Source organism: Neopsephotus bourkii, unplaced genomic scaffold, assembly GCF_033783945.1.
Source record: "Neopsephotus bourkii isolate Nb327-2 ecotype Australia unplaced genomic scaffold, CSIRO-AGI_Nbou_v1 NB_1148, whole genome shotgun sequence".
NCBI lineage: Eukaryota > Metazoa > Chordata > Aves > Psittaciformes > Psittacidae > Neopsephotus > Neopsephotus bourkii.
Genome location: NW_026901634.1, coordinates 68,180 through 83,349, shown reverse-complemented (window position 1 = coordinate 83,349; position 15,170 = coordinate 68,180). Strand labels below are relative to the sequence as shown.

Genomic DNA, 15,170 nt, shown 5'->3' with positions numbered 1-15,170 from the left:
GGGATTGGGAGCAGAGGGACCAGACACAAGCCACCGTGCTGTGCTGCTGCTGGGGTCTTGCCACCCTACACACCAAGAAAGGCAGACCCTCTGGGCTCTCAGAGGCTCAGGGCATCACCTTGGAGACGCACAGAGCTTGCTCTGTACAATCCTGGTGCTAGCCTGACATCATGAATGTACAGGGCTGGAGTGCCGCTAGGACCGAGCATCCTTAGGGATTGGCGTGGTGATTCTCTGCAGGACTGGGCAGGGCTTACGCCTTCCCAAAGCCGGGTGAGGTGTCACTCTAACTAACAAAGCCTGTTTTCCCTCCGTGCTGTTCATCTTTCCTGCGAAGGGTGGCAGCCTGCATGGCTCAGATCCAGGGGCTGGAGAACATATGGGCGCTGCAGAAGCAGATCAGGTAAGTACTTCTTGTTGGACCCGGCGGATGTGATGGGGAGGGCTGTTCCTTTGGGACTGTGGCCTGCAAAGGGGGCAACAGGGAATCGTGCAGCCCTTGGTTTATCTGCTGTGTTAATCTATGTTACCTCCTGTCCTGCAGGTCACTGTTCGGGCAGTTCAGGACGCTGCAAGCCTTTGTGAACCAGCCCTCTGAAAGGTCTGCCGTGGCTAAAACCTTCATGACGGTGAGTGGTTTCAGTCCCAATGTCTGTGAAGCAGTCTCTGCTGCTTGGGAGAGAAGTGTTTACTGCAGCGAGTGATGCCTATCTGTGCTGAGGTTTGTGCCCATCTGTTTCCAGGCTATTCTGTCCTTCGGTGCCTTTTTCTCACCCAACGCCCGCGTGATTGAAAGCATCAAGGCAAAGCTGGATCTTGAAGGTGAGTTCCTGGGGGCTGAAACATGGCTCCAGGCAAAGCGCTGCCCTCCTTCCCCATAGACACCCTCAATCCTGGGGCACCTCCATGCCAGCACCCCCTTGCTGGGGTGACACTAAGTTTGGCTCAGCTCTGTACTCTTCCTCAGCCTTGTTGCAGAGGTCTGCCTTGGGGTACAAGAGGTGGTACAAGAGCTGGAGGGATCCAGTCCCCCTTGGATGCTTGTGTCTAGCAGCAGCACAGCATCCTCTCCCTGCTTCCCCTGGGAGGAGGCAGCTCTAGTTCTTCTCTTGTGGGCTCTGGGCAGGACCGTGGGAGGCCGGGGATGACAGCCCCAGTGCCTTGTGGAGCCTTCCACTGGGGTTGGGCAGCCTCATCTGTGATGGGAAGAGAGCCATGGTGCACCCAACCCCACTCACAAATCTTCTTTCTACAGAAACCCAGTACCTGATGCTCTGGCAGCAGCTGGTTTCGAGCTGGTTCCCTCTGAGCCTCCTGAGCGGCACTCCCAGGGCAGCCCATCGCAGGCAGAAGTACTTGTGTTGTGGAAGGCAAAGAGGCAGGTGTGACATGATCATGCTGCCCCAGAGGGGTAATCCAGCAGCCCCATGCAGATGTGACTTCTGCTGCTTCCTCCTCATTCTCAGGGTGACCCTGGGCATCCTGCTGTAAAGGGGCGAGTAGAGCAGCCTTAGTGCCATCGAAGCCATCAAAGTAGATTCTTCTGAGTACTCCCCTAATTGCTGTGAGCTCAGGTTTGCTGAGGAGGAATAGTTCTGGCCCTTTGTGTTTCTATAGCAGAACTCCATATAGCATAGAATAGAAAACTCTTGTCAATTTTGCTGTAGCTGCTGACATGGCTTGCAGCTCAGGGCACAACCTTGTGAGTTGGAGGGATGGGGTGAGGCAGAGGGTGAAGGTGGTCAGGTCTGAGCTTGCTGTTAGTTAATCTGCACAAGATAGATGGAGTCTATTGTCCTGCTGCTTCTTTGCCCAGGTAGAGGTACAAAGTCCTGCACTTATTACTGCGTGCAGTGGCCACAAACATCTGTCCGTCCCCCCTTCCCCTGAGTCCTGTAGTGTTTCTAGGTGTGAGATAGGGAGCTGCCTTTCAGTGCTGCCACAAAGAGTGATCCTGCCATTGTGACAGGCTCTGCTTGTCACCTGTTCCTGCTACCTTTGAGCCACATGCGTAGGTCCTGGCCTGGCTAGAGAAGCTAATGTAGAGCCCTTCCCAGGCCGTGTGTGCTGTTGCCTTCTGTAGGGGCTGAGCTTTTCCATCTGGCACAGCCCACTCTGTTTATCCTGGACCTCAGGGGAAGGCACATCTCGGAACCTTCATAGAATCATAGACTCATAGAATAGTTAGGGTTGTAAAGGACCTTAAGATCATCTAGTTCCAACCCCCCTGCCATGGGCAGGGACACCTCGTTCATGTGAGGCGGGATGAAGCAGAGCTGTTTGCTCCCCTGGAGGCTTTCATGGCCGCAGGATGTTCCCAAAGCTGTGTCCTTGGGTGCCCAAGCTTTGCTGTGCTGACCAAGGATGCAGCGAGCTGTTTCTACTTGCTCCAAAAGGCTAAGCAGAAGCACTTTTGATATGGTTAGCAGCGTGTTGCTTGAAGTGCATCTTAGTAGTGAACGACAAAAAAAAAACTGCTCTAAAGAGCACTTTCTGCATACTTTTAAACTATCATTTAATGGTTAATCATCTCTCCTTTCCTACTGTAGGACATTTCATAGAATCATACAGAATATTTTAGATTGTAAGGTTCCTTTAAAGATCATTTAGTTCAATTCCCCTACTGTAAGCAGGCACGCCTTCTACTATATCTCTGTAACAGTTAATGCTGTCCTTAGGAGTAGCAAGTAAATAAACAGTAATGAAGCATGACCATGTCTCTTGTGGTGGTTTTGGTGCGGGGTTACCCAGCACAGCACCCACGTCTGAGCTGTGCCGGCGCCGCGGAAGCAAGCAGCTTCCCTGGTCGGAAGCATGAGGAGCCGGTGTCTGCCCCACTGCTGCTGTTGTAACAGAGCTGCACAATGGGAGGAAGTGGAGCAGAGCCAGGGTAGTGCAACAGCCCCATCCCTTCGGCTGTGGGGAGGGCCCTGCTGTGGTGTGGGTGATAAATCAGGGCTGGGCACTGGGGTTGGTTGGGATCAATGGGTCCATGGGAGGTGGAAGTGGACCATGAGCTTAGGCTGTGGAGCCTAGTGGTGGGTTTGGGTGATGGGTGCAGGCAGCACTGTGCTTGTAACGCACCCTATAAGCAAAGGGGGTGTGTGCAAGTGAACGAGATCTTACACTGAAAGCGTGGTCTCTGCCTGTGGAGGAGAGACAGCCAAGGGGTGCCTCTGTGCCCAGGAGGACAGGCAGCAGCACACTTGTATCAGCATCAGGCCTCAGCTCTGCCCTGGCTGGAGCATGCAGCCTGTGACATCCTCAGGGAACCGCTGGACCTCTTTTCCCAGGAGCCATGCATGATGGCAGGAAGCTGTCGGACCTCACTTTCACTTTGCAGTTCAAGGACAGGATGTGTGATGCCACTGATGTCACTCGGAGTCCTCAGCCCAGCACTAAGTGATATTACTCATCCGAAGTAAAACAGTGGTGCTGCCAGCAGAGCAGGGAGCGGCACTGCAGCCCGTGTTTAACCAGGGCGATGGGTCAGAGCTGTGCCCTGCAGCAATCTGGCGTGTTGGACAGGTATCAGGATGGGAGAGGGCACTGGGAGTGGGCAGGGAGCCAGGCAAACACAGCAGGCTCCTCATCAAGCACAGCCCAGCATACTCTCCTGCTGCCAGGCACTGCCTGCACCAGCCCTTCCATGCCACAAAGCACTGGGGACACTGCGATGAGAGTTTTGGGGATGGTTGCTCCTTCCATGCTATTCTGCATTGCTCTCTGTGCGCTCGTGCTGGTCCCACAACAAGCAGCTCTGAGTCAGTGAGAGGAAGGAAGCTGAGCCCAGGCCCTGTGCTTTGGGTTGAAGGGCAGTGATGATAAAAATGCCTGTAATGAGTTCTTCAGCAGAGGAGGCTCACACCTCGCGCCCATCAAGCAGAGGAGCAGGAGGAGCTGGGTGTTTCTGCCACCCTCCTCCTCACTGCACATCCTCCATGACAGCTTTTCCCTTGTGTGCTGCAGGGGTCAGAACACATCCTGCTTGCACACACACACAGTCCGGTGTTACTCTGGTGTTATGGTCCCTCCTTGCTCTTCCTGCCGTGTTCCCTCTATTATTCCCAGTGTTGACCTGTATCCCATGCACATCCCTTAAAGTGCCTGCATCAGCACTGAGGGAGCACACCGACAGACCAGAAATGTGAGGAAAATACTCTGCTTAGCCCTTGGCAAGTCCCCTATGGATGCTGATGAATGCGAACGCTCTCTTTTACACTTGGCGACCCTTGAGCTTCAGTAGTGCTTGAAAGCATGAAAACATGACATTAGGTTTGCCTCCTGTTGCTGAGGAGGGTTTGGGCTCTGTGGCTGATATAAAACATCTCCTGATCACAGCTTTGAAGGAATCATATTTTCCTCCTGTGTGTTTTTTTGAATGAATCAGGGTTTCTTGAGTAGAGAAAGAGGGAGGCTGAGATTTCAGTAGAAAACATACCCTCCTTTTCAGGGGAAACCTTAAACCCAGCACCCATCCTTACCACCAATCGCTGGGTACCAACGCAAACAAAAACTAGCAGAAAACTGATATCCCGATTAAAAGAGCAGCTCAAAATAGAGAGATGGAGCCGCTGTGTGCGTTGCTCAGGGACACGGCCTCGCTCTGAGGTCTCTCCAGGGGCTGGCTGTTGGATCTCTCCCCATCTGCTTGCGTTGGGAGCAGGAGCCTGCCGGCTCTGCAAAAGCCATTTGCAGCCTTCCCGTGCATTCAGGCATTGGAGGAACTTCCTCTGCTCCGCTGTGCCTGGAGCCTGCCCTGCACCCCTGGGTTATGCTGCCCATAGCATCCCATAGTGGTTATCCTGCTCCTGCTGCCTACCCACAGCCCAGCTTTTCCTGCACCCCTGGGGGTATTTAGAGGGACCCCAAGGGATAAGATATCCGCAGCACAGCATCACGCTTGCAGGCACAGCAGCACCAGGGAGGGGACACAGGGTAGCCCTTATCCCCATGGAGACTGCTGCATGCAGCTGTGGCTTCACGTGGGTGCAAAAGTAAGGCAAACCCTGTGGGTTAGAGAACAGGCAGAAACCAGAGCCGAGCCCTGTTGTCCCCACAGAAACCCTTTATTGTGTACCTGCTGCACAGCCTTCACGCTGGGCTGAGCTTGCCTGGGAAAGCAGGAACATGTGGGCTGAGAGCTGCTGAAATACAGCACCACAGAGGAGGCAGAGCCTGGCTGGGGGTAGAGCTGTGTCCTTGCAGTTCAAGGCCTCCTGGGCCTGCTTGCTGCTGCTTCTCTGCTTGCTGTTATCTTATTCGAGTGAAAATGATGGTGCCAATCCTGCAGGAACCCCAAATCACTGTGGTTGATCCCAATGGGGTTACCTATGCTGTGGTGGAGGGTAGAGGGGGAAGCAAAGGGAGGGTACTGTGTTCCCTGCTGGGTGCTGAGTGGGATGCCCTGGGCTCCAGCACCCTTTAGCAGAGGCTACTGTGGGTGCTGGCATTGTGTCCTGCTCCCTGCCTGCTGGACACTGTGGTAGGAGAGGCTTGAGGGGGTCTGGTTGAGACCAGAACCCATCCTGGGGTCACCCACCCTGGGGTACACTAGGATGCAGGGGCTGGCCACATCATGGGGATGCTCCTTAGCCCCTCATTACTGGTGGCAAAACAATTTCACCCTCCCAGTCCTACTATGCCTCATCCCATGGGATTTCTCCCTTCTCCAGCCCAGTGCAGGAAAGCATGCACAGTGGTGGCCATGGGAACCAGTGCTCACCGTGTGGCTTTCCAGTCATCTGCAGGGCTGTCGGATGCCTCTCGCAGGAGCCATAGGGCATGCAGGGTCTCCTCCCCATTGGTGCCCACATAACACTGGCCCAGGAATACACTCATCTGGTTTGTGTTCAAGTCTGGAAGGGTCCAAGGAGGTGTGATTTGGGGTGGCAAAGCATGAAGCCACCCCCAAATGTGTCACCACTTCAGGGTGATGCCCCCCTCCTGCTTACCTTGATGCTGCCAGTGCACAGTGAAGGAGAAGATGGGCTGCAGAACCAGCCCCACATCCTGCTGGGACCCCTTCAGAGGTGAGGAGAGGATTTTGGAGTTGCCAGCAGCAGGTCCTGGCAGGTAGGAACCAGAGAAGCTGCCGTCCTTGCCAACGGTGAGCACGACCATCCTGCAGCCTGTGTCACTGCGCCATGATCCGGAGAGGAGGCACTGCAAGGCCAGCCAGGGAGGATGGGGCAGCCTGCTCCTGCCCCACCACCCTGGTCCTGCCTGGGGATGCTCCATGGACGCTGTGTGAAGCTGGTGGCACTGGAATTGCCACCTTGGCTTTGAGCATTGCGCCCGCAGCAGTGATTGCCTCTGGCACAACCGTTGCCCTGGGCTCTTTGCTACCCAAGGGTGAATCGGGTCCTCCCCATGATAAAGAAGAGGGTGCACTGCTGTCCCAGCATGTTTGATGGGAAAACGGGGTTTCTCTAGGATATGTTCCTGTTTGCCTGTCTCTGAATGGATTCCCACAGTAAGGAGCATCCTTGCAGGAGAGGTCCCTCCCTCCCAAGCCTCTCCACAACTTCCCTCAGTGCCCCACAGTGCTGCTTCCACCAGCTCGGGCATCCCATACCCTGCTCCCTGCTGAGCACCACAGCCCCAGCAGCACGCTTTGGGGTCAAACAGTGCCACATCCCCATCCCACCCGTCCCCATACCTTCCTCTCTGCAGGGGTGACACAGGCCACCAAGCCCAGGGTGAGGACCAGGGCGAAGGCACCGCTCCCCATGGCTGCAGGGCTGGGAAGCACAGCTCCCTCCTGGCTCTTTATAGGTCTGTAACCAGAGCCCATGACCAGTGGGCTGGCAGTGGCAGGGTGCCGGGGACAGGATAGATGAGGTGAGGAGGTCTGTGTGACCTGGGCAGTGCTGGAGGAATGCAGGAATGAGCACGGCTGTGCAGGAAGATGAGGAATAGGCTCTTTTAAAGGCACTTTACAGCAGCCTCGGAAGCATCAAACACCCATTCCCAGTGCATGCAGGCTGGAATTACTGCCTGTTTAAACATGTAACTGCTCCCTGCTTGGTGTCACCCACCCTAGTGCTGAACATCTCTAGCAGAGGCAAGCTGCACAGGAGGGAAGGCTTACCCTGCCATCTGCTTTAGCAGCCACAACATCTCCACAGCATCTTCTGAGTATCAGATGTTGATTTAGCTGGTTTGGCTTTCATAAGTGTTAAAGGAAGGAGTAACCACAAAGGCACACTGGGGTCAAAGCAAGCATGTTTGCTGAACACATGTAGCATGCAAACCAGCACCTCTTCCTTATATCTGCTGCTCTTAGGGGCTTTGTAAGTACACAGTACAGCATGGACTGACCCTGCCTTCGTGAGCTGCTTCTCCACTTGCTGCTGTGCCTGAAGCAGGCATGGGGCTGCAGGCAACTGGGAAGTAAGGTGGGATTCAGCTGCATGAACACGTCCCTCCCAGGACAGCAGCGTTTGGGGCACTGGAGTGTCGGAGACTTTATGTCGTCGTGATGCGGAGGGAACACAGCACAACCAATATGATTGATAGAAGTGATCCATTTATTCTGCTTAAGCCTGGGGTATATATAGCCACGTTGTTATTTACATATTCTTGGGAAACTTCTGTGGTCTACAATTTACAGGCACATCCCATTTTCTAACCTCCTTATTCCTCCCTTCAAGATGCTCCTTAACTACAAGGTCAGTTTTACCCCCCTGCATAGCTGGTGCTTTTTACCGAGCTGGGTTTCTCACTGACTTTTACAAAACTGGTCCCTGGCCAAGCTCAGCCATGGGAGCGTAACCCTTGCCTGCCAACCACGCTTCCACAATTCCCCCTTTTTCTTTTTCAAACATATTTGTTACAATTTTCATAAGGCTTTGCTGAATACATTGAATAATACAAGGCAAACAAATCAAGATAAGCAAAAGCAAGATGCATACAGGTAAAAAATGACTTAAAATACTGCTTAGCCGGGATCCTCTTAACCAAGAGGTGAGGCCCCATGAGTCACCTTCTTTTAATGTGTGCAAGTTGTCTTTGAGTTGTTGCAGCTCCTTGTGTATAGAGCTACTATGGCCTGAGAGATTCATGCAACATGTATGGCTCTCTGGTAACAGGGGAGGCCATCCTTCACATCAAGGTCTGGCATGGCATGTGTTCCCACCCCTCCACGCCTGCTGGGTTGCAGCCAGCAGCGGAGCTAAAGGTTCTTCTTGGTGGCAGGCACACTCATTCCGACACAGGTGGCCAGCCTGTGTTGGAAGAAGTAGCCAGCAGTATTTATAAAGGTCTCCAAAGGTTGATAGAAACCTGGACATACTTATTTTTACCAGCTTCTAGTGCATGAGTATCACAGAGAGAATGTATTAAATGAGTCGTATATAAGTCCACAGTCCATCACAGACCTTTCCACTACAGGTCTTGATGCAGAACTTTTACTTTAACGTAAAAAAGGTTGCTCCCTTCACCTTAAGAAGGACTGAAAACATCCATAAGACAGATGTCCTCAGATCCAATTCCAATTCATTCAATCATTGACAAGGGGAGGCGGTGGGCCGCTGAACTAATTTTCTTTACAGTACCCTGTTTCTTTTTACAATGTCCCTTTCGTCCACAATTATAACATCTCATACCTTTAGTACCCCCGCGATCGCTCTAACCTGATTGTAAAAGGGGTTTAACAGCAGCAGCAAAGGCTTGTATCCAGCCTTTTCCTCTGCTGTGCTCACTTTAAATCACACCTGAAGGTGGGGAGTAAGCAACAATTGAGCTATCATACAGATATCATATGGTGCTAGGATATATGCAAAAAAAATATGTGTGATAATTGCCCGAGTATACGATGATTTTAACCCGTAGGATGCTACTGGTTGATGCGCCTCCTTTACTACCTTTAAATCCAGTGCCTCCCACTGCTTTCCCCCCTGTGGAGTGTTAAACACTGGGAATGCCGAGGGACCCATAGCCAAAAATTCCCCCATAACAATTGCATCTTTGATCATAACGTTTAGCAGGGTTATTACTGTAATCCCGTACCCCGTGCCAAACACCCCCCTCCCACTCCCCTGTCTTTACTACTGGATTGTAGGAGGGTGGAGCAGAGGGTTCGGAGGTTTCTTTTGTCTCCAATACTTTAATTCCTTCAGCAGCTGTTGCAGTTGACCGTCACTGAGGCTGGATCGCATCTGCCGATGAGCCGAACTGTCTGAACTGTCTGAGTCTGAGTTGGGGTCAGGAAGGGAAGGGTACAAGTCCGGTTCTGCCAGAGACTCTGGGTCTGGTTGCAGTTCTGATTCGGGGTCTTCTTTCTCTGGGTTGAAGGTGACCGCATTTGCACTTTCTACTTGTACTTTCGGACATGAGCACTGTTTCACTTTATCTTCCCCCTTATGCTGAGGAGGCTTCTGCGGTGCCGTGCCAGGTTGTTGCGGAGCATTCCCTTTGTCTATTTCTTTCCCTATACCTCACTTCTCTAAGAAGCATTTAAATAAATCATAGGCTGCCTGTCTTTCCACATCCATTTTTATATTCCTCCCAGCTTCTTATTTTCTTACACAGCTTTACAGAGCTCTAGCGCTTTTTATATATTTACACTTGCACTTTTTATATATACACTTGCAACGCTTTTATATTTACACAGTTTTACTGATCTCTTTACATCCTCACAGCACTTCTTTACATTTACACAGTTTTACAGAGCTCTTTATATTTTCACAGCACTGTTTAGCTAGATAGCTTTTTATATTCTTCACGAGTTACACAGCTTTGGCGCCAATGCAGCTTACCCCACAGACAGCCAAATCAGCGGGCGGCGAAGGCAGAGGCTCCTCTACCGGTGAACCGGCTCCTCTCCCCCAGGTCCTCGAGGAGACTCGGTACTTTTATCCAGCAAGATCGGTGCCTTTGACCCTCCGGATGCTGCTTATCCGGTGCTTCCCCGCTCCGCTCGTGTCGACCCCAGCCTCTACGGGTACCTGGGTTTCGCCGTCTCTCCTGGGTCTAAGTCCCTTGTTCGGGTGCCAATTTGTCGGAGACTTTATGTCGTCACGATGCGGAGGGAACACAGCACAACCAATATGATTGATAGAAGTGATCCGTTTATTCTGCTTAAGCCTGGGGTATATATAGCCACGTTGTTATTCACATGTGCTTGGGAAACTTCTGTGGTCTACAATTTACAGGCACATCCCGTTTTCTAACCTCCTTATTCCTCCCTTCAAGATGCGCGTTAACTACAAGGTCAGTTTTACCCCCCTGCACAGCTGGTGTTTTTTACAAAACTGGTCCCTGGCCAAGTTCAGCCATGGGAACGTAACCCTTGCCTGCCAACCACGCTTCCACACTGGAGTGCAGCAGGGATGTGGTGTGTGGACATCCACTCCTTTTACAGACCCAAACTCACAGCTTATCTCAGGGGCTAGAGAAATCCTCCCTGCCCCTGTTGCTGTTCCCTGGATGCCACGCTCCATCCTTTCAGCCTGACACCCTGCCTTTCTGTGCTGTTTGGACAGGACAAACTGCCCTGCTTGAGGTGGCAGACACCACCCCACAGCACAGCAGCGTGCTGGGGCTAAGGCCAGGCTCAATGGGCTGTGCAGATAGTGTGCTGGCATCACTGGGGCTGGGTTATATTTGTAATGCTTCCGTAGGAGGCTTCATCTTCACCCATGGACCTGCCAAAAACACCGAATGGAAAGAGCTGACTAAGCTTGGCAGCCATCCACAGGGGCAGATAGAGTGGCACTGATGAAACACAGCGACAGGGAAAGGTAAAATCTATGGTTGTAACCCAGGGAAATGATGAGATATGTGAGCTATGATGCAATGCGATGCAACGCAATGGGGTGGGATGCGATGAAATGTGATGGGATGTGGTGCAGTGCAGTGGAATGGGATGCGATGCAGTGTGACAGGATGGGATGGGATGCAATGCAATGGGGATGCAATGCAATGAAATGCAATGGGATATAATGGAATGATGGGATGGGGGCTTTAACTCTGCACATTTTACTTCAGGCATTGTGCAGCACGAAGGAACACTTTACTGACATTTCACATTTACCAATACCATTACCTCAACCACCCAACCATACAGTGTAGAGTCCTGGTACTGGAAAAGTGTCTGGTAGGGATGGATATGAAGGCACTGCAGGGAAGCTGTCTGGATGCAGGATTATGATGTCACCTCTGCCATCAGCAGGCAGGAGGAGAGTAATGGTGCAAGGTGGAAGTTTGGGTTGGGATGAGGTAGGAAATAGTCCCAGAGAGCTGGATGGAGGGATGAGGGAGGGATTCAGATGTCCCTGGGGAAGGGCAGTGGTGCTGTGGAGACACAAGCTGTCTCAGAGGGGGAGCGAGGGCAGTCTTTAGAAACAGACAATCACAGTTGACGTGACTTTAAGGTTTATTTTGATGTGAGAGGCTGGTTTTGCTTGCCTTTGGGGGGCTGCAGCCGAAGCACGGTCATGGGGTGGGTGAAGGTGTGTCCTCACAGGATGGGAACGAGCTCAGCAGGTTCTTTCCTCTCGGGGTGCGTTTGCGTGTGAAGACATTTCTGCCCACCCTGTGGGAAGCAGAGACCGTGGACACCCCCCTTCAGAGCTGCCAGTGCCAGTGGGTGACAGGGGTGTCCCTGTAAGGGTGCCCCTGGCCTGGGCAAACCCCTTGCCAGGAGGTATCGACATCCCCACTGCAAACCCACACTGAGGGGCTCACAGGGATGCTCCTCCTCAGGGGTACTGGGGAGGGCTCCTGTGTCCCCCGCATTCCCCCATTACCTGGTGGCTTTCCAGTCCTCCTCGAGGGACCCGACAGCTTCACGCAGCAGCCACATGGTGCTCAGCGTCTCCTTTCCACCCGAGTCCACAAAGCACTGCCCCGCGAAGGTGGTGGTGGCATCTGGGGGAGGCTTGGTGTGGTCAGTGGGGATGGCACCCATGCCTCCCGTGTGCATCCCCCTCCCTGTGTTCTGATGGCCTTGCCCCCCCCCAAACCATACCGGGGGGACATGCCCTTCCCTAGCAGCTCCCTTGGACAAGGCAGGCTCTGCAGCACCACATCCCCCGTGTCCTGATGGGGTCTGGGATGCTGTGTGAGAAAGGGCTGCTGCCACCTCTCTCTGTTTAGCTGCACCAAGATACCACCCAGCAGAGAGCTACATGGCTCCCGGTACCCCGTGGTGCCATCTCCAGGTATCCCAGCACTTACTGGAGAACTTGTCCCAGCGCACAGTGAAGGCGAAGGTGGGCCATCCTCCATCACCAGGCTGCTGCTGCGCACCCCTCAATGGGGATGTGCGGGCACAGCCACCAGCGAGCGTGACCCGTGTGAGGTATTTGCCCTGGAAGTCCCCGTTGTCTCTCAGTGCTGAAATCTCCATCAGCGAGTCCTGCTCGTTCCTCCACAGCCCGCTGAGCTGGCACTAAGGGGACACAGCCACAGGCCCTCTGTGCAGAGGGGTCCCCAACCCTCCCATTGCCCCATGGATGGAGCTGCAAGCCCTGCTGCAAGTGTGACTGTGGGGCACGGCTCTACCTGTCCCCAGTTTGGGGATATGCTACCTTAGCTGGCTGCTAAGCGGATGGTGCAGCAAGGCCAGCACATCTCAGTCCATTAGTATGCATGGTACGACCAGATATGGGCTCTATAGAAAAGGATGCTCTATGCACTGCACCCCTGGGCACAGACCATGTAGGAAGGAATGCCCTGTGCATGGTGGCCTGGACACATATCCCATAGGAAGGAATGTTCCATGCACGATGCTTCTGAGCACAGACCGCATAGGAGGGAATGCTCTGTGCAAGATGCCCTTGTGAGAGCACAGCTTAGTGGAGGTGGTACCAAGTGGGAGTGGGTGACCTAGAGATACCCTGCGCATTGCCTAGACTGGGCACTTGCAAAGTTCTCCTGCTTGTCCCAGCCTAAAGCAGCACTGAAGAGAGAATCCTTGGCTGCCCACACTGCATCCCATTGCCACATCCCCACCATCCCCCATCCCCATACCTTCCTCTCTGCAGAGGCGACGAACTGCACCAGGGCCACTGCGAGGACCAGTATGAAAGCACTGCTCTCCATGGATGCAGGGCTGGGAAGTGCGCACCGCGACTGCCCCTACCAAACCCTGCACCCTGATCCCTTTATAGGTCTGTAACCAGAGCCCCACTGGCACCCGACCAGCAGCCACGGGACAGTGGCTGGGTGTCAGGGTGCCCAGGACAGGTGAGGTGAGAAGGTCTGCGTGACCCAGGAACACGAATCCGAGCATGGGTTTGTGCAGAGGCGAGGGCACAGGCATGGTTTGCACATCCACTCTCCAAGAGGCTTTGCCAGCCCATTCCTTGCTCTGTGATGGAGCCCTCTGGGTGGGCACAGCCTGTCAGTGTCCTGCTGCCACCATCCCAGTGCTGCCATTCAAACACAGTGATGCAGCACTCGCAGCCTGACCAGGTTTTCCCTGCTGCACTGAAGGGTGGTGTGTGTGTGCCTGCAGAGTTCATCTTCTCACAGTCCTACCTTGTGCTGCAAGTTTCTGCTGCTCTCTCTAAGCTGGTTTTTCTGCTGCTGTTTCTAAGCTACAGCACAGCCAGGGTGCAGGCAGGGCAGCAGGAGAGGGCTCCCTGGGAGCCATGGAGGGGAAGCTGGGACCTGCCCAAGGAGCTGCTGCATCCTCCCAGGAGGATGGTCTGTGCTAAGCAAGGAGAGAGGAAGAAGAGCAGTGCAGGGAGGGCATCCTCAGCAGGGGGCTGGCAGGAGTGATGACCATGCAGACACAGCAAGGGGGCAGGAACAGTGGGACAAGCTCCCCATCCTGGAGTTCGGGAGAGGAGACTTTGGCCTTTTCAGGGATCAGCTTGGTAGAGTACTATGGGATAGAGCAGGGAGGAGGAGCCCAATAAACCTGGTTAGCATTCAAGGATCATCTCCCTCAAGCTCAGGAGTGATTCACTGAAAAAAGGGAAGTCAGACAAGAACACCAAGAGGCCTGTGAGGAAGAACAAGGTGCTCCTGGTTGAAATCCAGCACCAAAAGGAAGCCTGAGGGAGCAGATGGGTGAAGTGGCCAGGCTGCTCTCCATCACGTCTGAGAAGTGTGGCAGCCCAGTGAGGTTTCACTGACTGGAAAAGGGGAAACCTAGCATCCATTTGTACCTGGGGGGTTGTACCTGGGGGTGTTCTCCTCGCAGAGCTCTGCTCATGTGCCTGCTTCTCCCCTATTTATTGCTGCCGGGGCTGCGGTGGCAGCATCAGCTGCGGTGTTGTGCAATCTGGGTGTTCCCAAATTTGTAGTTCCCAGCCACAGGAGATGGTAGGCAGATATTGCCAGCTGAAACAGTGCTTCCTTGCCCACACTTCCCTGGAGCCTCATGGCGAGGGCTTGGCTCCTTCAGCTCAGTGCTCAGCCGGGGGACACCTCCCTGATGTCCCTTGTGCCACCTGAATTAATCCCTCTTGTAAACACAGAAAGGCTTCTCTGGAAGATACGTAGCCAGGTAAATTTGCTTATCCCCATGGGACAGGATGCCCTGTGCATGGTTTCCCCATGCGCAGACCTCATGGGAGGCAATGCCACAAGCACGGTGCTCGGAGGCTGGGCAAGGTACAGCTCCATGGCAAAGGCCTGCTGATTCCTCCCAAGGCATCCCTAAAGGTACAGAGCTGCACGGAGGATGGGCAGGTGGCCAGGAGTCTTCAGGCTACGTGGCTTTTACACGGCCACACGGCACAGCCACCTCCTCCAAGATGTCTCTCCAACCTGTGTACGTGTTGCTGCAGGGGAAGACAGAGCTGGAACCTGGATGTGCCCAGGGCACAGAGGGTCTCTCTGGTCCCTGTCCAGCACAGGGATAAGTGTCTGCTTTGAGAATTCTCCACAGGCACATCTGGCCTGGGCTTGAACATGCCCAAAGAACCACTCTCCTCCTTCCCGGGGAGCAGGATCTGCACTGATCATGTACACATTCCACTTCGGTTTGACTTAAAACATTGGAGTGGCTGCATCCAGCTCTGCCCCATCTCATCCTGGGCAGGACCTGTCTGGACAAGAGTGAGAAGCGGGGACTGGGAGGTGCCTGTTGGGTATAGGGGAGCACGGGGACACCAAAGGAAGTCGGTGGACCTTCAGGGACACCACAAGGAGGACTGTGGATGTCTGGTGTCACCACAGGAAGGGCTGGGGATGCCTGGGAACACCAGAGG

The 15,170-nt window shown here is 53.7% G+C and overlaps 2 protein-coding genes across 2 annotated transcripts; both read right to left on the bottom strand.

Moving 5' to 3' along the window:
* Positions 1–5,073: 5,073 nt before the first annotated feature.
* On the bottom strand, positions 5,074–6,816 carry LOC133217625 (avidin-like). Its single transcript, XM_061363246.1, has 4 exons — positions 6,662–6,816; positions 5,955–6,165; positions 5,726–5,858; positions 5,074–5,287 (listed from the first exon to the last, which is right to left on the bottom strand). The coding sequence occupies exons 1-4, from the start codon at positions 6,794–6,796 to the stop codon at positions 5,254–5,256; spliced, it is 513 nt and encodes a 170-aa protein (XP_061219230.1). The 5' UTR covers positions 6,797–6,816; the 3' UTR covers positions 5,074–5,253.
* A 4,601-nt stretch (positions 6,817–11,417) lies between these two features.
* LOC133217610 (avidin-like) lies at positions 11,418–13,050 on the bottom strand. The gene is made up of 4 exons (XM_061363207.1): positions 12,979–13,050; positions 12,184–12,397; positions 11,754–11,874; positions 11,418–11,539 (listed from the first exon to the last, which is right to left on the bottom strand). The coding sequence occupies exons 1-4, from the start codon at positions 13,048–13,050 to the stop codon at positions 11,440–11,442; spliced, it is 507 nt and encodes a 168-aa protein (XP_061219191.1). The 3' UTR covers positions 11,418–11,439.
* Positions 13,051–15,170: the final 2,120 nt, after the last annotated feature.

Bases quoted from the DNA above. Each gene is read 5' to 3' on its own strand.
- LOC133217610 (XM_061363207.1), bottom strand. From the start codon at position 13,050: ATGGAGAGCAGTGCTTTCATACTGGTCCTCGCAGTGGCCCTGGTGCAG. The intron at 12,398-12,978 runs GTATGGGGATGG...GTGTCCCCTTAG, and splicing joins TCGCCTCTGCAGAGAGGAAG to TGCCAGCTCAGCGGGCTGTG. The intron at 11,540-11,753 runs GTAATGGGGGAA...TGCTTCCCACAG, and splicing joins GAGGACTGGAAAGCCACCAG to GGTGGGCAGAAATGTCTTCA.
- LOC133217625 (XM_061363246.1), bottom strand. From the start codon at position 6,796: ATGGGCTCTGGTTACAGACCTATAAAGAGCCAGGAGGGAGCTGTGCTT. The intron at 6,166-6,661 runs GTATGGGGACGG...CTGGCCTTGCAG, and splicing joins TCACCCCTGCAGAGAGGAAG to TGCCTCCTCTCCGGATCATG. The intron at 5,288-5,725 runs GTGAGCACTGGT...GGGTTCCTGCAG, and splicing joins GATGACTGGAAAGCCACACG to GATTGGCACCATCATTTTCA.